This window comes from Globicephala melas, chromosome 20 (assembly GCF_963455315.2).
Source record: "Globicephala melas chromosome 20, mGloMel1.2, whole genome shotgun sequence".
NCBI lineage: Eukaryota > Metazoa > Chordata > Mammalia > Artiodactyla > Delphinidae > Globicephala > Globicephala melas.
In genome coordinates, this window is record NC_083333.1 from 7,075,373 (window position 1) to 7,101,127 (window position 25,755).

Genomic DNA, 25,755 nt, shown 5'->3' on the forward strand with positions numbered 1-25,755 from the left:
AATTTATGAAGAGCTGCCCTCTGGGCTGAAACACACAACCAGCCTTGAAGCATCCCAGGTCTCTGCCATGCTCGTGTCAGGGTCTCTCTTGTTCTGGTTTGCCCCCAGTTTTCCTGTTATCTCTCAGCTTGGTGACCCCTCGGCTGTAGTTAGATCAGCCCATCTCCACCCACTGCCCCCCTCCGTGGCTGGAGACCAGGGGCTCCCAGATGCCTCTCCAGCCTTCCAGTCTCTTCCTGTCCTTCCAGGGAGTTGGGGGTCCCTGGGGTCAAATAAGCCCAAGAGTGCCTCTTCATCTGTCAAGTCGTGCTGGGTACAGGAGCCAGCATTTCCCAAATGGAACCAAGTTCAAGAGATTTGCAATTAAACATTGTGAGCCTGCAGGGGACAGAGCTGAAACATCAAAAGAGGATAGAAAAATTAATCTGAAATGCCCAAGAAGAGTGGAGTCCTGCGTGATTTGCAGGACTCTTTGCACCACAGTTAATTTGTCTCACTCACTGGGATGGCTCGGCTCTTTTAGCCCCCATGTGGCCCCTGTGGGGGAGAGACCAGGGGTGAAACCGTCCTCTCTCCCTCTCTCCTCTGACACCAGGCGAGATGATGCGTCCTCCGTGGCTGGATGTGAGGAGCTGGCGAGAGCTGTGCTCTTGTAGGAGGGCCCGGTGTGACCCCTGGTGACCCCGCCGGCATTCCCTTTGGCTCTCTGTGACCTGGTCTTGCGCTCAGCAGCAGCCAGAAACTGTTGTAGCACCTTTTATCTATTTATTTATTTTTGGCTGCATTGGGTCTTCGATGCTGCACGCGGGCTTTCTCTAGTTGCGGCGAGCGGGGGCTATGCTTCGTTGCGGTGTGCGGGCTTTTCATTGCAGTGGCTTCTCTTGTTGCGGAGGACGGGCTCTAGGTGCGTGGGATTCAGTAGTTGCGGTACGTGGGCTCAGTAGTTGTGGCGCACGTGCTTAGTTGCTCCGCGGCTCGTGGGATCTTCCCGGACCAGGGCTCGAGCCCGTGTCCCCTGCATTGGCAGGCGGATTCTTAACCACTGCGCCACCAGGGAAGCCCGTAGCACCTTTTAGAAGAGTAAATGCTTTTATCTCCTCCCCGGGGTGTGCTGCCTTGTAATGCCAGGCTCCTTAAAGGAGGGTGTTACAGATTCCCGCAGCCAGGGACAGGTGAATGTGTACCCCTGCCCACTCCAAGGCCTGGCCTCCCTTCCTGTCCCCACCAGTCCTGCCCCGTTCCCATTCTTTGCTTTCCTCAGGTCTGTGAGGGTCACTTAAAAAAGTATTAGTCTAGGGCAAGGTATTTTTTAAAATTGAAGTATAGTCGATTTACAGTATTATATTAGTTTCAGGTGTACAACATAGTGATTCAATATTTTATAGATTATACTCCATTTGAAGTTATTGTAAAAATTATTGGCTCTATTCCCTGTGCTGTACACTATATCCTTGTAGCTTATTTATTTGATCCATAGTAGTTCGTACCAAGGCATTTTTTTAAATTGGAGAAATAGGCAGTCTAGAAGTCTGGACCTCTCCAATGCAGCACATTACTTTATGCCTTCGTGCCTTTGCATGTTCAGTGTCCTTTGCCTGAATGCCAGCTCCCTGCTTCCATTGGGGGAGCTCCTATTCATCCTGCAAAACCCAGTGCAAATGCTACCTCTTTGGTTAAGCTGTTCCTAATGGTCTCACCCATGATCGTTATAAAAATCATCGCTAACTGCCACTTATTCAGCAACTGGGCATCTGCTATGTACAGAGCACTTTATATTCCCTCCTTATTTCATCTTCCTGACATCTCTTAAAGAGACAGATCAGGAAATCAAGGATGAGCAGCTGTCCAAGTTCTCATACCTGGGAAGGGACAGAGCCATAAGATGAGACCGCCCATTGGACTTCAGAATCTGAGTCCTTCACCTTAACCAGCCTGGGATGGCTTTCTCTCTACTCACAGAGAAAGGACATGCTTTTTAGCTCTCCCAATTTATACAGTGTCGGCAGTGCTTGGATGCAAGAGCTGGACTGGGTGGTGACGTGAGACCACCAGTGTCCATCCGTTTCAGGGAACCACTAGGAAGGCATCCACACCCTCATCTTCCTGCCCTGTATCCTGTGTCACAATCTCTTGCCTGCTGCCGCTTCTCTAGGGGAGCCCTTCTAGAGCTGCTCCCCTGCCTGGGTCAGTTCCCCTTATTTGTACATCCTCCTCACGACCACCCGCGTGGCCTGCCCAGTGGCTCGTCCCAGCACCTAGCGAGCCTGGCATCACAGTGGATCCTCAATAAATAGGTATTGAATGAATGGCTCTCCGAATTTTTCAGTAAATAAATATTTTTGTAACTGATCGGGCATCCGTCTCCCCCAGAATATTGTAGTTCTGGAGGGCAGTGACCTTGCCACCTTGTCCGTCTCTGTGTTCCCACCACCTGGCGCAGAAAGTCTGGGAGAAGCTGGGCCCCAGGGCAGGGAGTTGGGGCTCGGTCCACTGCTGCCACTCTCACCAGCCAGAAAAATAGAAAGGGCTGGAGTTCTTCCCCTCAGTCCTGGGGCTCTGGGCCGGGCCCCAGCCCCGCCTCGCCACACTGGCCGGCCCTCCCGCTCCTCCAGGGTAACCTCCTGCCCTGGATCCCTCTAGTTTTCAGAATGCTGCGTGAATATCCTTTTATCCTCAGCGCTTGTTTTTAACCTAATTACCAGTCTTTCCTGTCCCATAGTAAACGCCATCTCACTTTCTTGTACAACTCAGATCCGGGTGTTCATTCTTCTCTTGGTCATCTTCTATGCTGTTCCCTTGAAACCGCTCATGCTGTGGCCGTGGCCTTCTGCGCATTCCATGCTCCTGTCTCCCCGCAACCCCCCCCGAGGTGCTAAGGGGGTGCTGCCATCCTTGTGGGAGCCGGGAGCTGGCGGGTGGCAGAGGCAACGTTTGGAGGCTGGTGTCTGAACCCCTTGCCCCTGACACACAGACTGTGCTCAGGGGACCTTTGTGGATGTGGCGGGGATGCCAGTTTGCACTGGGGTTGCACTTCTGTGTTGTTCTCTCTCAAGGCTGCAGACGGGCTGGTCTGTGCACACCTACCAGACAGAGAAGCAGAGGAAGAGCCAGTGCCTCAGCCCAGCCGAGGTGGAGGCCATCCTGCAGGTCATCCAGAGGGCCGAGCGGCTTGACGTCCTGGAACAGCAGAGAGTCGGGTAAGGGCTGCTCCCAAGATGGGGCAGGAGTGAGGCCGTGGACAGGGAAGCAGGGCATTTAGTGCCAGATCAGTGGGCTGGGCGTCTGGCGCCCTGGCTCCTAGTTCCAGCTCTTCACTGGGAGTGAGTCAGCTCTGCCTGAACGCCCCTGGCGTGCAGATTCCTAACCCAGCCTGTCCAAGCCTCAGTATACCCCTCTGTAAGATGGGGATAGCGTCTGATGTGTGGGCCCCAAGCTGTGGGGAGGATGAATGAGTGCCGTCAAACACGTTAAGGTCTGTTTAGCTCTGCACAAAGGAGGGTCGCTGTGGTTCAGCCCGGGGAGGGATTGACGTGGAGGCTGAACTGTGGGTTCTCCCATCAAAGACCAACAGGAGCCGCTCTCCAGCTTAATCTAAGCTCTTCCGGCCTCCGGCATCCAGAGCCGTCTCCTACATAGTCTTCAGTTTTGTTGTGGCTTTTTTTTTTGTTTAATTACAAAAGCAATTCATACTTCCTAGACAATCTGAAAAACACAGGCAGGCACGAGGAGGAAAACATAAATGCAGGGCACTGGCAGGAATTAATTTGATTCTGGTCTCCTTGTTCTTTTTCTATTTATTTTTTTCTATTAAATAGATGATCATTTTTAAAAAGTCAGACACTATAGAAATGCACAGTTCTAGAAAGCGAAAGCACCGCTGCACAGACCACTGCTGTCCAAACAGTTTGTTGTCTGTGCCTCCGTAATACTGGCATGTTACTACCATTTCATTACAAAAAGGGTTTGTATCTGACAGACTAATTGTCTTTTGCTCTTTTCTCCCCACCACACCTGGCTGGGGCCCCTCCCTCTCTCAGGCCTAGCCCAGGGGTCCTGCAAGGCTCTTCAGGTCTCCGAGGTGCCTGTGCTGATGACTGATGGGCCAGCACCACATCCCTCGGGCTCCCCCAGGAGGGCGTGCTGGGAGCTGGTGAGGGGTGTCCCCCGTGGGCTCCCCGCAGCCGTGGGAAGCATTTGCGCCCCGCCCCCATCCATCTGGGCTGTCATCTTTGCCTTCCCTGTGCCGCTCACATCGTCTGGCCCTGGCTGTGAGCGCTGGGTTTGGCTGGGGCAGGAATGGCCCAGGAGACAGTGAATCATCTCAGAGGGAGGAGGTGCATCCTGTGTGTTTCCATGAGTGGGAGTCACAGGGCTGTACGGAGAGGGGGTCCCCCAAAAACAAGTGGGTCAGGCCAGGGCCGAACTCGGCTTTGCTCCCGGAAACCTGCAGGTCCCTGGAAGAGGGACGGCGATTCCTGTGGAAGTCAGGAGTGCCAGCTGCAGGGCAGGTGGGCAGAGGCAGCCTCGGCGCCCAGTCCGTCCTCCGTCGGCCCCCAGGCAGGGCCTGATCACCCCAGGGGAGAGGGTGGAGTTGCCGTGAGGCTTGGGGTGGGCTGAGTGTGGCCCTGGCTCTACCTCTGAGGAGCTGTGCGACGCTGGCAAGTGACTTCACGTCTCGGAGCCTCAATCTTCTCACCTTTAAAGTGGGGGGAAAACAGCATCCTCTGCACTGGGCGGTTGTGAGAGTTACAGGACATAACGTACCCACACCCTGTCTTCCATGCATTCAAGAATTTTCACTGGGAATCCACTGGGCACTGGAGACACAGCGGCCAACGAAACAGAAGCAGAAGTGGCCGCGTGTTGTGGGGGTGGCAGTGTCGTATGACAGGTTGTCATGAAACAGGGGTCACGGTGGGCTGGGGGGCCGTGGGACTCGAGGAAAGGCACCTATCCTGGGCTCAGCGGGGTTCAAAGAGGACCTCTTTCTCTTTCTCCCTCTAGCTTCTCCGTCCACCCAGGTGTTTAAGCCAAAAGGCTCTACTCCATCCTGGGTCTTTCTCTTACCTCTCCTCCCCCAAATCCATCCCTGCTGACTCTGAAATACAGCCCGTCCTGCTCTCCGTCCTCCTTCCCCAGCCCTCCCGCTGCCTCCTGCCGGCTTCCTCACCGGACTCCCCCTGTAATCCCAGCTTCCCACTATAGCTGGAGGGAGCTTTTAGCTTTTAGGGAGCTTAGATCAGATCACTCCTCTACTTAAAACTCTTCAGTGGGCTTGCATTGATCTTAGAAAACAATCCAAACTTCCAAAACCAATCCAACCTACAAACCCTGTGTAACCTGGCCCCTCCTCACCCCTCCAGCCTCCTTTATCCCAGGCAGTCTAGCCCCCCGGCCTTCTTACCATTCTAATGCGCCAGGGCCTTGCTCTTTGTACTTGCTGTTCCCTCTGCCTGGGATGCGCCCCCAGCTCTTCACACGTTTGGTCCTTGTCATCCTTTACCTCTCAGTTCAAATGTCCTCAGAGAGGCCTTCACTAATCACCATCTAACATGCCCTGCTCCCTCCCAGCCCCACTTATCTTATTTCATAACACTCCCCCCTCTGAAGTCAGTTTGCTTGTTTATGGACTTTCTCCCTTTTTTGAACATAAATTCCATAAGGACAGGGACCGTGTCCATCTCTGGCTTGTTTGCTACAATATTCCCAGTGTCTGGCATGTTGTAGGTGCCCAGTTAACGGTTGATGAGTGAGTGAATGATTAGGAGTTAGCCAGAGGATGGGATGGGGCAGGGAACAGTACCCCAGGTGAGGGAACCAACCCCCAGGAAGTGGTATAGTATTGGGGCCCCGTGGCAGCCGCGCCTGGGCAGGGGTCTGGTTGGAGACAGGAAGCACATGCCATCTGACTCTGTGTCCTGTGCTGCAGGCGGCTGGTGGAGCGGCTGGAGACCATGAGGCGCAATGTGATGGGGAACGGCCTCTCCCAGTGTCTGCTCTGTGGGGAGGTGCTGGGCTTCCTGGGCAGCTCATCGGTGTTCTGCAAAGACTGCAGGAAGGTAAGGCCCTGCTCTGGCTTCCCAGCCTGGACCAGCCCTGTTACTCTGTGGCTTTGCATCCTGGCTCCCAGGAGTGTGTGTGTGTGTGTGTGTACATGCGTGCATACATGTGTGCACACATGGTATCCTATGCTTCTTGGCAAGAAGGATTGGGGCCTGAAGGTCAAATGGCCAGGCTTCTAGGGCCAGCTCTGGGGAGTGGACCTCTGGGTCTCACAGGCCTCACAGGGTGTGAGTTCAGCTCTTCCACTAGCTGTATGACCTCAGAAAACTTATTTACTATGTCAAGCATCACCTTCCTCATCTGTAAAATAGGGATGGTGATAATATGTACCTTAGAGAGTTGTGAGGATTAGATATTATATGCAAAGCTCTTAAAACCTTGTTTGGCATATAAGTATTCAGGATATGTTATTAGTTGTCATTAAATAAATACAATTTTCCTCAGGGCCAAACAGTTTGCTAAGATTATACTTCCTATGCTATTGGTCTGCTCTCTTGATCCCTGGCCACTGAAATGAGAATGATCTTTGCAGCAAGACCAAGTGGATTTTCTCCCTTTCTTACACTCCACTGATGGTTCTAAATTATGCCACATATTAATATTGAGTCCAAGACTTCTTCAAATAACTTTTTGTTTTTCCTGGAGTTTCTAATTGCCTTTCTTTTCTCATTGACCAAAGAATAACGTGCCTTCCAGTCCTCAAGGTTATTTAGCATCTGAACTTTACTCTCTATTGTGTGAAGCCTCCCTTTTTTTCCCTGCCAGAAGCTCTTCTGGACTCTTATTCCTGCTCTAGCCTACAGTAGTTACCGCATAGCTGTCATCACGGGACTTCCCTTTACTGCCCTCCTAGGTTAGAAGCACTGTTCCCAAGACACCATGTCTTTTTCTCTTTGTTTGTTTTTCACTCTAGTTTTACTAGAACCCATTCTCAAGTAACTTCCATGTGCTAGTCATTATTTTAAGCCTGGAGTTATTTTGGTGAACAAGGCAGAGAAAGAACTTTCTCTCTTGAGGGAACCAAAAAAAAGTAATGTAATAGATAATAGTAAATGGTAAAGTAAATAAATAAAGTAAATAGTAAATAAGTAATAGATAAGATTTGAGGAAGAAATAAATTCTGGAAAGAATTAACAGGGAATAGAAGACTGAGGGTGGGGTGGGGCGTTAAGAGTTGAGAGGACTGTAAATTATGGGAACGTCAAAGAAGTAAACGTGGACTTGGCAGCAGAGGCCGTTGGCAGCCTTGACAAGGGCATTTTCAGTGATGTTCAAAGTCTGGATGAGAGAACCAAGGTGCAAAGAAGTTAATGTACCAGATGAATAGGTGGGAAAGCCAGGATTTCAGCTAAGGTCCCTTTTCCCCTGTTCTGTCGCATGTGGTGAACTGGGCTGAGGAATGTGGATTAACTGGTGAGGGGTCCCAAGAACAGTGGAGGTGTGGGAGGGGCCTGAGGGTCAGGGAGGGGGTGGGCACTTTGGTGCCGCTCCTCCGCAAGCCTCCATAGGCCTAGACTAGATAGATACCAACGAGGTACTGGGCACAGGGACTCAGGAATGTCTTGCTCCCAGCACCTGGGCAGGTGGGGTTCTAGTATGTGACTTCTGCCTGGGAGAATGAGGCCCAACAGCCTGTTTCCTCCTTCTGCCCCTCAACTCCATGACTACTATAAATGTCCGGGTTTGCGGGACCATGAAGAGCCTACCAGAGCCTTGTCTCCTTTCCCTGGAAAAGTTTGGGGCCTCTGCCGCAGAGGCAGGCTGCTGCCCCTGGTTGCTGAAGGGTTAATGCCCGCTGCTCCTTGCAGAGCCGTTTCCTAGGCAACAGTGGGAGTCCCAGGGGAGAACCTCAGTGGATGTGGGGGTGGGGGAATGCTCTTCCAGATACTCTCACCACCCCCACCCCACGGCTTTTCGGGAGGACATTTCCATTTGAAAATGTTCTTATTTCACAGCAGGCTGAAGACTTGGTCCTGGCTTGGATGGTGAGATAAGGAGCCCTCTGAGTTCCTGAGGGGACTTATTCTTGGGTGAGAGTGGGAGGAGAGCGTGTCATTTAGGGCCACAGCTGAACGATGGGCATTTGGGGGGGTTATCTTCATCCGTCCTTGAGAAGACTGTGTTATTCATTCAGTCATTCATTTACTCATTATGCAAATAGTAGAGGGTCTACTGTGTGCAGGCCCTGTTCTAGGTTCTGGCGATACCATGAACAAGATAAAGTCCTTGCTCTCATGGAGACTGTTTTCTAGGGGTAGGAGAAGACAGACAATAAACAAATATAAAATAACAGTTAAGTAGACCTAGGGCTCTGTAGTGAATTAAAACAAGGTGCTCAAGTTGAGTCTCTGTGAACTCAGACCTGACCACAAGCAGGAGCCAGCCCCGGGAAGATCCAGGTGGAGGAGTGTTGCAGGCAGAGGGACCAGCAGGCACCAAGGCCCTGAGGCAGAAATGAGCTGGGCACGTTCAAGGAACTAATGAAGGCTTCTGGGGCAGAGGGAGCGAGCGGTGGGCATAGCCAATCACACAGAGCTTTGTAAGTCAAGGTCAGGAGTTGAGATGTGATTCTAAGTTTCATGGGATGTCAGTGGAGTGTTTTAATCAGGGATGTAATGTGATCTGATTTGTGTTTTTAAGAGGTGAGCCTAGCTACTGTCTGGCAAGTGCGTGACAGGGGGACATAGAAGGAAAGCAGGAGGTGAGTTAGGTGGCGATGGCTGTCATTGGAAGATGATGAGGTTGGGGACAAGGCAACATAGGGACAAAGGCCATATGCTAAGGGAATCAATCTCTTCAATGTATTCTAAGCAAATAGGGAGGGGTTAGGGGGGTGATTGAGTGTCTTAGGAAGGAAAGCGTGTCCTAGATTCCAAATGGGCCAGGGCTAGAGGTCACTTGGTCCTGCACGGTGAGGGGATGGAGGTCCTCCTGGGTTGCCAGTAAGTGCTGTTCCCATGCAGAGAGACCTGGGTTGTGCTCCAGCTTGGGCACAGTGCAGTGACCTTGTATGAGCCACTTAACCTCTCTGGGCCTCTGTTTCTTCATCTGTAAATGGGGGAATAGAACTACATCATCATTGGGTGGGTGTGAGGAGTAGATGAGCTAATGCAGGGAAGCCCTTAGTGTCGGGTCCATTGCAAACACTCAGTAAAGGATTCCTGTTATCATTATTATCACTATTATTATTAATTCACTTCGAGGTCCTAGCTGTTCAGACTGCCCAGGTGTTACAAAAATAGAACCAACCTCACATACATCTCAGAAGAGGTTTAGTGATATCCCATGGATCAGTCAGCTCAGGCTGCCGTAACAAAAGACCACAGACTGGGTGGCTTCAACGACAGAAATTGATTTCTCATAGTTCTGGAGGCTGGGAAGTCCAAGATCAGTGTGCTGGCCAATCTGGTTTCTGATGAGGACTCTCCTCCTAGCTTGCAGACGGCCACCTTCTCACTGTGTCCACACATGGTGGAGAGAGAGCTCTGGTCTCTCTCCTACTTCAGATAAGGTCACTAGTCCGTTTGGATCAGGGCCTCTCCCTTATGACCTCATTTAACCTTAATTACCTACTAAAGACCCTGTCTCCTAATACAGTCACATTGGAGATAAGGGCTTCAACACAAGAATTCTGATGGGACACAATTCAGCTGATAGCAACCTATGTTCTCCTTTTTACAATTCATGTTTTCCCTCCTTCCTCCTTCCTTCCTTCCTTCCTTCCTTCCTTCCTTCCTTCCTTCCTTCCTTCTTTCCATCATCCCTCCCTCCCTCCCTCCCTCCCTCCCTCCCTCCCTCCCTTTCTCTCCCTGTCTCTCTCTCTCTCTCTCTCTCTCTCTCTATCTCTCTATCTCTATCTCTATCTCTCTCTCTCTCTCTCTCTCCCCCCGGGATCTTACTTCCCCCACCAGGGATTGAACCTGGGCCCCGGCAGTGAAACTGCTGAGTCCTAACCACTGAACTGCCATGGAATTCCCTACAATTCATGTTTGCTTGAACTGAAAGTTGGAGTTCACACAGTTAGTCCCAAATTTTTTGTAATTTATATAAAAGCCTCTGGAAGCCTTTGTAGCTCTCCAGGATTGATGTCTTAAGCAGGGAAACCAAACTTAATTTCTGTGCAAGTTCCTCAGGTGAACCTAACACTCAGTCACTTATTCAGCCTGTTCTGGGTTAATTCTGGGTTAGGGGACTCCAAAAGGAGAAGGGTCCAGAACGGCCACTTCCCTCTGGTCCTCATGGTCAAGGTGGGAAGACAGTACCATCTAGAGTGATGCTGACTATGGCTGGGACCAGGGTTTCCAGGACTGAGAACAATCAGGAGGGCTGCCTGGAGGAGCTGGCTCCTGAAAGTTGGTTAGGCTTCTGAGAGGCTGAAAGCAGAGCCAAGGGCATTCCAGGGATGGGAGAACAGCACAGCATAGGCATACAGCTGGAAATGGGCTGGGCAAGTGCTTGACTATGAGGATTCAGGCCCAGAAGACAGGGAGGACACCCTGGGCCACTCTGCCAGGTGGTGGTCGCTTAGGAGCCAAGTCTCTGGAGAATCAGGAGGGAGGCCCAGACTTAACCTCACAGCCCCCTGCAAAACTTTAGCCCTTGTACAGGGGCTCTCTGCTGTCTGGGAGGGATAGACAATGTCATCGATTCACTCTTTCAACAAATATATGTTGTCATATAAATATGACAATATACTGGTGCAGGCATTGGAGATACACACAGATGCCTGCCCTCTAGGCAGTGGATGTTAAATGATTATGGGTAATTAATTACAGTTGGGTTTGGGGTTACAGAGGCAGCCCTCGGGGGCTAAGAGAGATCTAACAAGGTAGTGACCAGATTGGGGGTATCAGGAGCCCTCCACTCTGGGCTCACCAATTTCCAGGGCGCCTCCCTATTTATTTCTATCGCTCCTCTCCACCTCCCCACCTTTTGCAATGGCTATAGCACTGGCTCCCAGGAGGTGCGTGGGCAAGGGCAGGCTGCAGAGCAGGGGTGCTGGGGAGCTCTCTGACGTGGGAAGCATCCAGATCCATGTCTGGGGTCAGATCCTCAGGTGCTCCTGGCCGCATGGCGGTGTCCCGAGCAAAAGCCCTGGCAGTGCTCGGCGGCCACAAGCTAACGAGCGCGCGTACGGGTGGAACCCATGATGCTGGTCCTCGGAGCAGCGTCCCCTCTAATTGGACCTGCATGCCCAGGCTGCCTGCTCTCATTATCAGAAGGCTGTGGTGGGAAGGGAGAGGGGCTGGCTGGTTAATTAGAGAGGCCTGGCACTCCTAATTGCTTAAGATCTGAGTCTGCCATCTCTCACTCTAATTGAAAGTCTGGCTTCACCAATAATAGGGAGGCTGGGAAGGGCTGCTGGAGAGCCCGCCTGAGCCCAGGATGGCACTGTCACTGTGCGGGGGAAGCAATCAGATTTTTCTCTGGTCTCAGCTAAAATGTGCTCCGCGTGTGGGAGCAGGGGAGCCTGCCCATGAAACGATGGTCTCGGTAATGTGTGCTGAGTCCTGGTGAAAAAGAGTGAGGCAGCCCCGCACGTTGCTCAGAGCCTTCAGGGGACATCCAGCTTGTTGGGCGGGGGTGGGGTGGGGTGGGCAGGCATCCCCCACTGAGGATGGAGGGCCAGTGGAGGAAAGGGGCCAGGCCAGACCCTGATCCCTGTCCCCAACCCTGCTCAAGGCTCTGAGGAGCGGTATCCTGCTGAGGTCATCCCAGACCCACAGCAGGCAGTAACCCTGGAGCCACTAATCCCATCACAGGGGCCGCACCCTCATGACCTCTCATTGAACTCTAATCACCTCCCAAAGGCCCACCTCCAAACACCATCACATGGAGGGTTAGGACTTCAACACACAAATTTTGAGGGGACACAAGTACTTCATCCCTAGCACCTACTGAATAGGAACTCTGCCAGCAGAGGCAGTGTGTTTAACAACAGCACTCCTGGGGATTCTGATCCTCCTTAGGCTGGAAGACCCCTGCTCTGGGAATTCCCTGGAGGTCTAGTGGTTAGGACTCCGTGCGCTCACTGCTGAGGGCCTGGGTTCAATCCCTGGTCAGGGAACTAAGATCCCACAAACTGCATGGCATAGGCCAAAAAAAACAACCCTGCTTTAAGGTCCCAGCCCCAGGCCCGGCTCAGGGTGGTGGTGAAGGACCTCACGTGACCGCCTTCCCTCTGCTTGTCTTGCTCCCCTTGCCCTCCCTATGTTCTCCCCTGCACCACACCCCCAGACCCTCAGCTTAGAGTCTCCTGCATCTTCCCTCTGCTGCATCCTCTTTGCAGGAGCGAGCCATCCTCGCTCTCGCAAACAGTGAACATGGAGGCCACTGTCTCACCTTGTAATGTCCTTTGGAGTTTATAAAGCACTTTCACAAAAGTCATCCTTCTGGGTCCTTAGGGCAAAGCCATAAGGGAATCAGGGTCAGTGAGGCTATTCCACAGTCACAGATGGAGAACAGGGGCTCAGCTGAGGTGATGTGGGCTGCTCAGGTCACCTGGCCAGATGGTGGGGAGCTGGGTCCCCCAGGGTGAGTTGCTGTGCCATGTTGCCCGTCCGTTGCTTCAGACCAAAGCATTCATTATCTCATGCTTTCCCTTCCTTGGAGAAGCAGGGGTATCTTATTAAAGAACACAGGAGAAGAAACATCATACTCAATAGTTATTGAAAATTATTCTCCTAAAGTCTGGTATAAGACAAGTTCTATGTATCTTTATCACCACTTCTATCCAACATTGTGCTGGAGGCCTAACCACTGCAATCAGGCAAGAAAAAGAAACGTGTGGCATAAGGATTGGAGAATAGCTAAGACTGTCATTATCATGGAAACATGATTCTATAACTAGAAAATCTTAAAAGCTCTAAATACAGATGGTTAGTATTAGTTGGTGAATTGAGCAAGATGGTTGTATACAAGTTTAATATACGTACAAAAAAATCCGGACAGGCGTACCTCAGAGATACTGTGGGTTTGGTTCCACACCACTGCAGTAAAGGAAATATTGCAATACAGTGACCAATTTTTTGATTTCCCAGTTCATATAAAAGTTATATTTACACTTTAGAGTCTTCCTTTCATGAACAGTTTCCGTGCAGTGTGCGATGCTGTTTGATAGTATTTTACCTATAATAGAACTTCTTTTAAAATTGGAGTCAATCCTTTCAAACCCTGCCACTGCTTTATCAACTAAGTTTATGTGATAGTCTAAATCCCTTGTTGTCATTTCAACAATCTTCACTTCAACAATCTACTCCCTTCCCCGGGAGTAGATTTCGTCTCAAGAAACCACTTTCTTTGCTCATCTATAAGAAACAACTCCTTACCTGTACAAGTTTTATCATGAGACTGCAGCAATTCAGCCACATCCTCAGGCTCCACTTCTAATTCTACTTCTCTTGTTATTTCCACCACATCTACTTCCTCCACAGAAGTCTTGAACCCCTTAAAGTCATCCATGAGGATTGGAATCAACTTCTTCCAAATTCCCGTTAATGTTGATATTTTGACCTCTTCCCATGAATCATGAATGTTCTTAGTGGCATCTAGAATGGTGACTACTTTCCAGAAGGTTTTCAATTGACTTTGCCCAGATCCATCAGAGGAATCACTATCGATGACAGCTATAGCCTTATGAAATGTATTTCTTAAATAATAAGACTTGAAAGTCAAAATTACTCCCTGATCCATGGGCTGCAGAATGGATGTTGTGTTAGCAGGCATGAAAACAGCATTAATCTCATTGTACGTCTCCGTCAGAGCCCTTGGGTGACCAGATGCATTGTCAATGAGCAGTCAGATTTTGAACAGAATCTTTTTTTCTCAGAAGAAGGTCTCCACGGTGGGCTTAAAATATTCAGTAAACCATGTTGTACACAGATGTGCTGTCCTCAGCCTTTGTTGTTCCGTTTATAGAGCTCGGGCAGAGTAGATTTGGCATAGTTCTTAAGGGCTCAAGGATTTCAGAATGGTAAATGAGCGTTGTCTTTAACTTAAATCTTCGTTAGCCCCTAATAAGAGAGTCAGCCTGCCCTTTGAAGCTCTGAAGCCGGGCATTGACTTCCTGTCTCTGGCTACGGCATCTCCTTCCAGTAGAGGGCTGTTGCATCTATGTTGAGAATCTGCTGTTGAGTGTAGCCACCTTCATTGATGATCTTGGCTTGATCGCCTGGATAACTTGCTGCTTCCCCTTGCTCTTTCCTGTTACGGAGATGAGACGGCTTCTTTCCTTAAACCTCGTGAACCAACCTCAACTAGCTTCAGACTTCTGCAGCTTCCTCACCTCTCTCAGCCTTCATAGAATTGAAGAGAGTTAGGGCCTTGCTCTGGATTAAGCCCTTCCTTAAGGGCATGTTGTGGCTGGTCTAATCTATCCAGACCACTCAAACTTTTTCCATATTCATAGTAAGGCTGTTTCACTTTCTTATCATTCATGGGTTCACTGGAGTAGCACTTTTTATTTCCTTCAAGAACTTTTGCTTTTTATTCGCAACGTGGCTAATTGTTTGGTGCAAGAGACCTAGCTTTAGTCTGGCTTGGCTTTCTTTTTTTTTTAATATTTATTTATTTGGTTGCACTGGGTCTTAGTTGCGGCAGGCAGGCTCCTTAGTTGCGGAGCACCAACTCCTTAGTTGCAGCATGTGGGCTCCTTAGTTGTGGCTCACAGTCTCCTTAGTTGTGGCTCGCAGGCCCCTTAGCTGCAGCTTGCCAGCTCCTTAGTTGCAACACACGGGCTCCTTAGTTGTGGCATGCAAACTCTTAGTTGCGGCATGCATGTGGGATCTAGTTCCATGACCAGGGATCGAAGCCCAGCCCCCTGCATTGGGAGCGCAGAGTCCTACCCACTGTGCCACCAGGGAAGTCCCCTGGCTTGGCTTTCGGCATGGCTTCCTCACCAAGCTTAACCATTTCTAGCTTTTGATTTAAAGAGAGAGACGTGTGACTCTTCCTTTCAGATGAACACCTAGAGGCCATTGGAAGGTTAGTAAATGGCCTAATTTCAATATTGTTGTGTCTCAGGAAATAGGGTAACATCAGAGATCACTGATCACAGATCACCGTAACAAATATAATAATAATGAAACAATTTGAAATATTGTGAGAATCACCAAAAGGTAATGCAGAGACACAAAGTGAGCAAATGCCGTCGGGAAAATGGCGCCGACAGACTTGCTCAACGTAGGGTTGCCACAAACCTTCAATTTGTAAAGAATGCGATATCTGCCAAGCGCGGTAAGGCAGAGCGCGATAAAATGAGGTGTGCCTGTGTTTCTATACACCTGCTGCAAAAATGAGCGAAAATAAGCACAAGTAAGAATTCCAGTGTATGGCAAAGGAGACACGGATGTGCGGTGGGAAAAGAATGGTCTTTTGGGTAAATGACGCAGGGTCATTTGGATACTATATGGGAAAGACGGATCTTGACTTTTACCTCCCACTAGGCACAGAAGTCAATTCCACCTTGATTCACATGTAAATGTGAAAGGTAAAATATTTGGGAGGATAAATAAATAAGCAAACAATTAACAAAGAAAGAACACACTTTAAGGCGAAGCAGTGGCAGATTTGAGGACCCCAGGTGCACCCACATGGCCTTGTCTAGAGCCCACCCACCCCCTGTATTCCCTTGATACCAGCAGTGGCCGGCTAGCTGCCCTCACCACCACTGGGGGGAACCAGCTTTTCTACCTACTTTCCTAGGACCTTCAGAAGCAGCCTGAGTGTTCTCAGGATGTTCCCAATGCAAAAGCTAAGCACCTGAGGCTGGGTGGAGCCCACCTCAAGGGGCCCAGGCCTGTGTGGGCAGGAGGATGGAGCAGGCCTCTTGGGGGACTTTCACCTCCTTGGGAGCTGACTCAGCTCCGTAGGCCCATCCTTGAAAATGAAACTGAATTTCATGAAGGTCTTATCTCTCTGCAGAATTTTTTGATTCATTCATTCTTTAAGGTTTTATTGGGTACTGACTATATGCCAGGCCTTGTGGGTACCGTGACGAGCAAGGTAGGCCTTTTCCTTGTACCCACCGCTTGTCACAACGAGACCCCTTACTTCTCTCTTCTCAGTACTGTGCAGACTCTGTTCTAAGGGCTTTTCACTTGTTAACTCGTTCCTGTCAACCCGACAGTCCTCCTGTCAACCCAGTGGGCTCAGCACCTTTATCATCCCCCCTTTACAGATGGGGAAACTGAGGCTCAGAATGGTTAAGTACTTTTCCCGAGATCACTCAGCCAGTCAGTCGTGGAGCCAGGATTTGATCCCAGGCCGTCTGGTTCCGAGCATCCTTGCCATTACCGCTATACCACATCACCCCCACGGAGTTTATGAGCTAGAAAGGCGAGATGGACAAGAACAAGTAAATACAACAGTTCCAGAAAGTGGGAGGCAGAAACCTAAAAAGTGAAGGTGGGGGGCACTCGAACAGCCAGTGCGGAGGGCGTGGGAAGGCAGCTATTTTATTTCGGACGCGCAGCATGGGCCTCTATGAAGAGGTGACGTCTGAGCTGGGACTGTGATGAGGAAACGCGAGATCTGGCAGAAAGTATCCCAGGCAGGGGGAGCGGCGTGGATGGGGCACTGGGTGGGAAAGAGCACAACGTAAGTGAGGACCAGAAAGGAGGCCAGGGAGGCAAGGGAAGGGGGAGGCCCCACCGATGACCCTTCACATCTCCGTAGCCTGGCCCTTGCTGGGTCTGTGTGGCAGCAGCTGCCCCACCCTGCTTCTTGGTTTAATTTGGGTTCCCCCAAATCAGAGGCAAGTTAAAAAGTTATTTACTTTTTAATTTGTGGTAAAATGTACAAACATAAAATATACCATTTAAATCATTTTTATGTGTACAGTTCAGGGGCGTTAAGTACCTTCACATTGTTGTGGGGCCATCACCACCATCATCTCCGGAGCTTTCTCGTCTTGCAGAACTGAAGTTCTATACCCATTCAATGGTAATTCCCCATCCCCACCCACCCCAGGCCCTGGCACCCCACTTCTTTCTGTCCCTATGTGTTTGACTACTCTGGGTGCCTCATGTAATCATTCATGCAGTATCTGTCTTCTTGTGAACTGGCTTCTGTCACTTTGCGTAATATCTTCAAGGTCCATCCATGTGGTAGCGTGTGAGAACGTCCTTCCTTTTTAAGGCTAAATAATAATATTGTGTATGTACACGTGATCCATTCATCTGGCAATGGACACTTGGTTTGCTTCCACGTTTTAGCTCTCGTGAATCGTGCTCCTGTGAATATGGGTGTGCAAATATCTCTTTGAGACTCTGCTTTCAGTTCTTGTGGGTGTATACGCAGAAGTGGAAGTGCTGGATCATGGGGGAATTCTGTTTAATTTTTGGAGGACCCGTCATATGGTTTTCCCCGGCGGGTGTACCATTTTACAATCGCACCAACAGTGAACGAGGGTTGGGAGGGGGCAGTTTTCTGCAGGGCCTCCCTCCCGAATGGGAGGCGCAGTGAAAGTCATCCCTGGCTCCCTGTCCCCTGCTCCCTTTCCAGACCCAGCGCTCAGCATCTCTGTCCCTCAGGTGCGGCCGCCAAAACAGCAAGCTTCTTGAGCAACAGCTGTTTCATCTGAGCTGCCTCCACACTGGCCCTGCAATGTCCTTTTTCCTCCTCGACCTAATTCAGATGTTAGGAGACGTGTGTTTGTGCCTCATTACGAAGATGGATTTTTCATTCAGCTACTGATGTTTCCTAAATTCCCGGAAAACGTCACTTAATTCGTCTGCCCCGAGGGCCCTCTGACTGCTTGGCAGGAACTGACTTGGCTGCCGTTGCCGGGATGGGAGGATTGGACCAGACCCCACGCAGCATCTTGGAACATCTGCCTCGGTCAGGAGTCTGACGACCAGAACGTCTCCGTCAAGGCCCCCTTCTTTCTTGCTGCCCTGGTGCCTGCGCCGTGGCTTTTCCTCCCCCAGAGGAGCTTCTTTCTTTCCACTTTGTGCAGTTCAGAGCCCTTCTCATAGCCCGGTCTGACATTGACCTCCAGCTCAGGGTCATCAGGACAAATGCAGCGGAGGAGCTGCTGAGAGCCAGGCTGGGCTCCCGGTGGCAAGGCCCCGAGTGTCCTGCAGAGAGACCAGCGCCATGGTCATTGGCCATCTGGAGACCCTGCCCACTTAGCTCACCTTCCAGCCAAGCCCTGCCCTCTAGGAACTCACCTGGTGACAGATAATACAGCTCGGTGTGACAAGTGCTGTAGATGCAGATGGCACGGAGTGAGCCCAGCGTGGAGGGGCGGGGGTGGCTGGCCCCTGAGAGGTACGGGAGGCTGCAGCGTGGAGCTCACTTTGAGCTGAACCTGGAAGGGTGGATACCCAGGGGGCAGGGGTGGTGCATTTCAGGAGGAAGTGCAGGGACCGGTGGGCGTTTGGCAGAGCTGGTGGACGTCGGGGAGGGAGGGAGAAGGAGGGGGTGATGGCGAGAGGCGGGCTGAGGGAGGGAGAGAATGAAGCGAGGATCTGGCGGCAGAACCATCAAAGGGTGCTAAGCAGGTGATGGCTGTCAGGTGTGTCTCTGGGGAGTTTAAGTCCAGAGGTGGATTTGGAGGAGGGAACGTGTAGTGGGTTGGAGAGAGCCTGTCAGATGCTGGATTATCCAATTAGCAATAATGAAGGCCTGAATTCAGGCAAGAACAACCAGGATGGGGACTTCAAAGATGGTGAAGAGTTAGAAATAAAAGCTGCCAGTGATGGAGCGCTCACTCCTGGCCAGGCCCCTGCTGAGTAATCAGGCGCCCTTCCCTTCCCTGTAACTCCCTTCTTTTCCAGGCTGCTCACACACCCTTCAGGGGCAGGACTGGGCTGGGGACACTGGACCTGGGCCCACCTTCTCTTGCTCCAGACGCCCTTCATCCTGCCCCTGTTAGGCCTGGCCTCTCCCCTTGTCTGCATCTCTCCCAGGGCCGCAGACCTCTGCACTTCGACTTCTGCTGCCTGCCTTTGCTCAGCACTCTCCCCCGATACACACATCCTACCCGTGTCTGAAGTCCAATTGAGGGCGCGGGTCCCTGTGTATGTCAGAGGATGGACATAGCTGGTGGGGTGGGATAGGGGCGGGGCCGGTGTTGCCTAAACTCATACTGACTGCTATACCTGCACCTGTGCTGAGTGGACTGGGCGTCAGGAGTGCAGGAGAGCTCTGCCCTGGGCTCCCCCCACCACCCCCCGCCCCCGTGACCTCGGGTTAAAATCCCTTCCCGCTCTGGGCCTCTCGTGCTCCCTGTGAAAGGAAGCAGTTGGAGGGGTTGGAGGAGAGGGTCTCTTGGGCTGTCCAGCAGTTTCCTCCTGTGAAGCTCAGGTCAGCCCAGTCCCTGCAGGATCACCACCCCAGAACCTGCTCCCCAGGGGCCTGCACAGATCAGTGAGCTAAAGCTCATTTCTCTGCATCTCCGGAACACAGCTCGGTTTGTTGTTATTTTAAAGCCATGGCAGGTTTGCTTCCCACTTGGCTTTGGCTCAGGCTGTGATTGCGTCTGTGTCCTCTCAGCAGGAGGAAGCCAGGGTGGGGGTCGGCATGTGCTTCTTAAAGCCGCCTCTGCCCCTGATGTTCCTGTGATGCCATAAGTCCCTCAGAGCCCCCTGGAGGTCAGTAGGCAAAAGGCGGTGATTATACCCATTTTCCAGATGGAGAAACTGAGGCTCAGAGGGATAACTTGCTCCTGGTGGCACAGCCAGGGCCTTGCAGTTCTTCCTACCTCTTGGTTCAGAACTTTGCCCGCATGCCCTCTGGGAAGTAAAGAGAGCTGAAGACACGCAGGAGACCCCCAAAGGAGGGTGTTGTCTGGTGCCGGCTTGTCCATGGAGTGCAGAGGCCATTGGCTAAGTGCCTGCAACACTGGGGAAGGGATGGTAGCCCCAACACTAGGGCTCACCATCCATGGTCGGGTGTGGCACCCTGAGCACCCCTGAGGCAGGACCCTGCCCCCCAGAGTTTGTCACACCCCTAAGGTGGCTGAGCAGCAGCTGAACACACATGGGGTGTCTGTAGTTGTTGAGTCATGGACTGGTCAATGTGAGGCCAGCCCCTCACTGAGTGGGCAGAGTGTCTGTAGGCTTGGGCTTGGGTTGGGTTTGGGGACACCAGCCGGGCTTCCCCACTGAGACATCCATCCGTCTGGCACCCCCTTGGGCCCCTCGCTACCCCCCTCAGTGGCTCTTCTCCCGGGGTCTGGTCAGTGTAGCGAGCCCGCCGGCAGCAGGAAGCCGTGTTGGCAAATCTGTTTAGCGGCTGTTACCAGGAACAGTAATTTTGTGCAGCCTCTTGTCCTCTGTTGCGGTAAATAACAGATAATGACATTTCCAGTCCGAGCTGTGGCCAGCGCCGCCCACGTGGCCCTCGCCTCAACAGCTGCACCCCGCAAGCTGCCACCCTTCGCAGGCCCTGCGATTCTTCATCGCTCTCAAATTGCCCCTGTTTTTCCTGCTGCGTTGCTTCCCGCACAGCTGTTTGCTGTTCACTGACCTTAACTGGAGGTGGGTTTAGTCTGTCCTTCTGTTTCCCTGCGGGGAAGCCAGGATGCCGCTCTTGTGGATAGAGGGAGCAGAGGGGAGCATGGGAGCCGGCTCCTCACCTAGGCACCCTTTAGCCGGGGCCTCCAAACCAGGAAAGAGCCGGGCCTTTCTCAGAGGGGACTTTTTTTTTTTGTGCGCGGTACACGGGCCTCTCACTGTTGTGCCCTCTCCTGCTGCGGAGCACAGGCTCCGGACGCGCAGGCTCAGCGGCCATGGCTCACGGGCCCAGCCGCTCCGCGGCATGTGGGATCTTCCCGGACCGGGGCACGAACCCGTGTCCCCTGCATCGGCAGGCGGACTCTCAACCACTGCGCCACCAGGGAAGCCCTCAGAGGGGACTTTTGAGCTCTCTCCTTCCAAACCCTTTCCTCGCCCTTGTCATCCTGCCTTCCAGAGGAGGGATGACTCTCCCAGGTTACAGATGCAGAAACGGAGGCTGAGGGGGGTTACGATCTGCCAAGCCTTCCAGAGACCCCTCTGCCCAAGAACCACATCTGCCTTGCCGAGTTTCCAGGCGCAGACAGGAGTGTAGTCTGGGCCCCCCAGGGAGTGAGGCCCGAGCACCTGGCTGCCACTGCGGGGCCTCCCCACCCGGCTCCTGACTGCCTGCAGTGGAGTATCATCCGCTTTCTAGCTCATTCTCTGCTTCTCTGCTTCTTCGTCTTGCTCAAGTGTGGCTTTTTCCCTCCGGCTGAAGTCTTCAGTGGCAGTCTACTGCCACTCTGTTCTACTGCCTAGAATAGAGTCTAACCACCGCCACTTGGTATCCAGGGCCCTCAGTCCATTCGTGGCCTGAGCACGAGCTGCTGACCGTAGCAGCATAAACTGCATACCGGGCTGGGAGTCCCGAGGCCTGAGGGTCAGACCTGACTCTACCTGGCCCAGACCTGTCACCGCGCTTCCCGGAGCTCTGCTCCTGCGCATAGCCAGGGTCCTTCGCTGATCACTAGTGCTGTTGCTCCTGGGACGCTAAGAAGCCCTAGGGTGTTTGTCGAGTCCGCTGTATTTTTCAAATTAAAAAAAAATCAGTTCCAGTGATAGGTACTTACTGGCTTTGAGGACGTTTACTGTGTCTAGGCACTGGAGTAGGCACAGAGAAGGGAGAGGGTATTTTCACATAAACTGACCTTTTGAGAGTTAGGATAACCCTGGAAAGTCAGAGAAGACGGTGCTGACCCTGGGACAGGTGAGGCTGCCGGGGAGCTTAATGTCCACACTGGGCTGGCGGGGGGAATCTGTGCTAACTTGGCTTCCTGTGGACCCTGGATTGGCCTTCGCTAGTCTCCTCAAGCCCTCCCCACTCCCCACCCTGATCTCTTTGGCCCAGCAGCTTGAATTTGTTGTCTGGCCGAACTGTCTGCATCCAGCCCCGCTCCTCTGGCTCTGCGCTGGGGCCCCTCTGCTCCCCCAGGTCCTGGCCCCACCCCCACGGAGGCCCCTCCCCCTTCTTATGCCCTCCCCCTCCACCAGCTCCATCAGAGCCCAAATGCTCATATCTCCTTCAGCCTAAACAGACATTTATTGAGCACCTACAGTGTGCCAAGCACCAGTCCAGGTTCCAGAGTGACCTCAGGGTCAGGCCAAGCCTCGGCCCCTCCTGAAGCACCTGTTCTAAGGGTGGTGAAACTGACAGTAGCTGCACTCAGACCAATATCGAAAGTTCCCCCATCTACACGGCCTCTCACTTGCCTTGCGTTCCCAAGCTTCAGGCGGCGCCGTGTGCGGGCCCTCCTTCGTCTCTGTCCCCTGCCTTCCTCCCAAGCTCTGGACCTGGGTGTCACCTGCGGCGGGGCAACTCTTCCAAGGAGTCCACTCGCACTGCAAGTATCCATGTGTCCAAAGCCGAATATTTTGCCGGCCGCTCGTCCCCACTCTGTCAACATGACCACCGTCCATCCTGTTGGCCAGCTGGCAGCCTCTAGAATGAACCGGAGTCCTTCCTTTTCCTCACCTTCCATACCCAGCTAGGATTGGAATTCCATAGGTATCTGGGAATGTTCTGGAAAAAGAGCCTCTGCTGAGAATACAGAGGACACATTGACCAGGAGTGACTGAATCTGTATTTTCAGCAAAGGTGCTTTTTCTGAAACTCAGATCTGATCGTGCCCCTCCCCTCCTTAAAAACCACCATCGGCCCCCAGATGTCTGCAAAATCCCAACCCCACAGCCCATGATGCTTGTCAATCAGCCCCTCCCTTCCTTCCTAGCCAACTACATGCCAGACGCCTGCTAAACTTGGGGATTTAAACAAGAACAACAATGTCCCTTTTCTAGAGGGAGCATACTCACAGGATAGACAATTTCAACATGATGCAATTAACACTCCTCTAGAGATGTTGACCCATATTGGGAGCGCACAGGAGGGAGTAACTAGTGCTTCCCCTGGGGGGAAATCAAGGAAGGAGTCACAGAGGAGGAGACGTTTGAGTTGTTCCTGAAGGATGCGTAGGAGTTTGCTAGTCATGAGGCAAAGGCTGGGTGAAAGCATAGAGGCAGGGAAGTACCTAGAGTGTTGGGAACGGGCAGTGAGGCTTTTGGGGCTGGCATGGTGGGCTTGGTGAGGCTGGAGAGTTAGGCGGGGGCCGAGGAGGAAGGCTCTCACATATGTGTGCATCCAGCTTCTTGTTTCTGTGCCCTCAGCCTGTGAGCCTCGCCGTGTTCTCCACCTAGTCCAGGGCCTGGTAGCAGCAGGGCCTTAGGAAGTGTTTGCTGAATGCTCTTGACGTCATTGGCCCAACCTGCAGCTAAAGTTGCTGCCCACCGAATTCTAGGGGGAGGGACGGTGAAGGTCCCCCGGAGACCCCCACCTGGCCTTCCCGTGGAGATTTCAAGCGTTCCCAAAGCAGGGCTGCGACTTCAGTATCTCTGGGGATCCGTCCCACAGGCTGGTCGCACAGCCTAGAGCCATAGAATTTCGGAGCTAGGATCTGCTCAGCACACCTGGCCAGGGGCTCCTTGCCTGGCCCTCCCTCCAAGTTATGGCTTTGCGGCAGCCCCAGTGGAGCCAGGCTCCCTTGTAGCCTTAGCTGGGAGGCTGCTGATAGGGGCAGGGTGTTTTTAGGATGCTGGTTGTGAGGACAGAAAACCAAAATGATCCAGCCTTTCCCTTGGCTGTGCTCTTGTAACAGAGCCTGGGCCAGGTGGCTACCAGGTGGCTACCAGGTGGCAGGCACGCCTCTGGGTGAGAGATTATCTGTGGGAGGCCCCAGCCCAGTGCTGAGTTTGGTTATGCAACCATGGCCTGGCCGAGGGAGGCTGGAGCTGGCTGTGTCTGGGGCCTTTAATTCCCTGAGTTCATGTTCCCGGGATGGCCAGTGTCTGTCTTGGCCATGTGTCTTCAGACCACCACTGTCCACTGGAGAACCCCATCCACTTCCTCCCTCTCAGGACATCCGTTCCCTGGCCCCATCGGCATCCTTCTCAACTAGGGTGGGGTTCATAGCGGGCATGGGTGAGAGGCAAGACAGGGAGTGTGACCCAAGTCTGGCCCTCCACTTACTCTCCTTGGGTGGCCCCAAACAAGTTACCTGGGCTGTCTGCCCCAGTGCCGTCATCTGAGTGACTAATCTGTGTGAAGCGCTCCTGCTGTGCCCAGCAACTCAGTACGTGTTATATAAGCTCTTGCTTTTTATGATTATGAACCTGGGTCCCCATCCTGGCTCTGCCACCTCCTGGTGACATGAACTTAGCCAAGCCACCCAAGATCTCTGAGGATGAGGATGCCTTCCTCATCCAAGGCATCCGGATCATAAAAACTCCCTCACAGGGCTGTTGTGAACATAAACGGGATTAAATGTGATAATGTGTGTCGAGCGCTGAGCTGGGCGCCAGGCGTGGAGTAAGTGCTCAGTAAACGGTGACTGTTAATCATTATTATGAGTTGTAACTCTAAGTAACCACCTGGCAGGGAGCAAGAGGATGTGAGCCCGCTCCCTCCACCACCTGGGCCGTCCTCTGCCCTGACTCCCTCCCGGCCGGAGTGGGGTGGGAGAGCTGCAGGCCGCCGTGTGAAGCGGTGGTCCCGGGAGACCGCTGGGCCAGGGATTTGGATGGAGCCACGTGGACCCGCGGCCGAGAGGCCAGAGGACTTGACGAGCTCAGCCATGGCCCAGGCCCCGTCAGTCCCAGGAGCAAGGGGTTTCTTCCTTTAGGGCTGGAAGGAGCTAGTGAGGCTTCCAGGAGTGGTCCCCGAAGGACCGGCAGGACCCAATCGGGAGGAGCCGGCCATGTTCAGAGCTTCAGGAAAGCTCAGTGTGGGTCAGGGAGTCCCCGCGTGCACTGGACTCCATCTACCCCAGAGTCTTCCCCCTCGGCAGGTTGGCCCAGGGACGGGGGGCCCTAGGGTGCACTCCAGGCCTGGGAGACCTTAGGAGGGCTGTGCCCGAGAACCCCTTAGAGAACCATTCACCGATTACTTTTTTTTTTAATTGAAGTATAGCTTATTTACAGTGTTTCAGGTGTACAGCAAAGTGATTCAGCTATAGAGAGAGATATATTCTTTTTCGGATTCTTTTCCATTTAGGTTATTATAAGACATCAAATATAGTTTCCTGTGCTATACAGTAGGTCCTTGGTTTTTTTTTTAATTTTAATTTTATTTTAGAGTATAGTTGATTTACAATGTTGTGTTAGTTTCAGGTGTACAGCAAAGTGATTCAGTTATATATACACATATTATATACGCATATAACACATATAGATATACTCTTTTTCAGATTGTTTTCCGTTATAGGTTATTACAAGATATTAAGTAGAGTTCTCTGTGCTATACAGTAGGTCCTTGTTGTTTATCTGTTTTCTACATAGTAGTGTATGTCTGTTAACCTCTAACTCCTAATTTATCCCTTCCCGCCCCCTTCCCCTTCCATAACCATAAGTTTTTTTTCTATGTGTGACACCCATTGATTTCCTCCCTCATTCACCCCTGGGGAGAGTCAGTGCTATCGCCTGTCCCCACACAAGGCCCCGTGAGACCCAGGGTCCCCTTAGAGGTTGGGAGGGAGAAGTGCGGAGTCCCCACCTGTCCTTCTTCCCCATCGGGACTTCAGAGCAGTTATTTTAGCCTTTCAAAACCCAGACTCCCTTTAGATAAATGTAGAAACCTTCCACCTTTTTTAATGCTATTTGAAATTTCAAAATAATATTTTATGTTTGAAAAAAGTGAGCATAC

General features: G+C 52.1%; 1 protein-coding gene across 7 annotated transcripts in view; it reads left to right on the plus strand.

Moving 5' to 3' along the window:
- RPH3AL (rabphilin 3A like (without C2 domains)) overlaps window positions 1–25,755 on the plus strand; it is a 155,501-nt gene that overhangs the window by 56,817 nt on the left and 72,929 nt on the right. For all 7 annotated transcript variants that reach the window (XM_070044553.1, XM_030861883.2, XM_070044552.1 and 4 more), the window contains 2 exons: window positions 3,054–3,197; window positions 5,930–6,059. In XM_070044553.1, coding sequence (XP_069900654.1) covers window positions 3,054–3,197; window positions 5,930–6,059 — 274 coding nt within the window. The remainder of the gene's footprint in view (window positions 1–3,053; window positions 3,198–5,929; window positions 6,060–25,755) is intronic.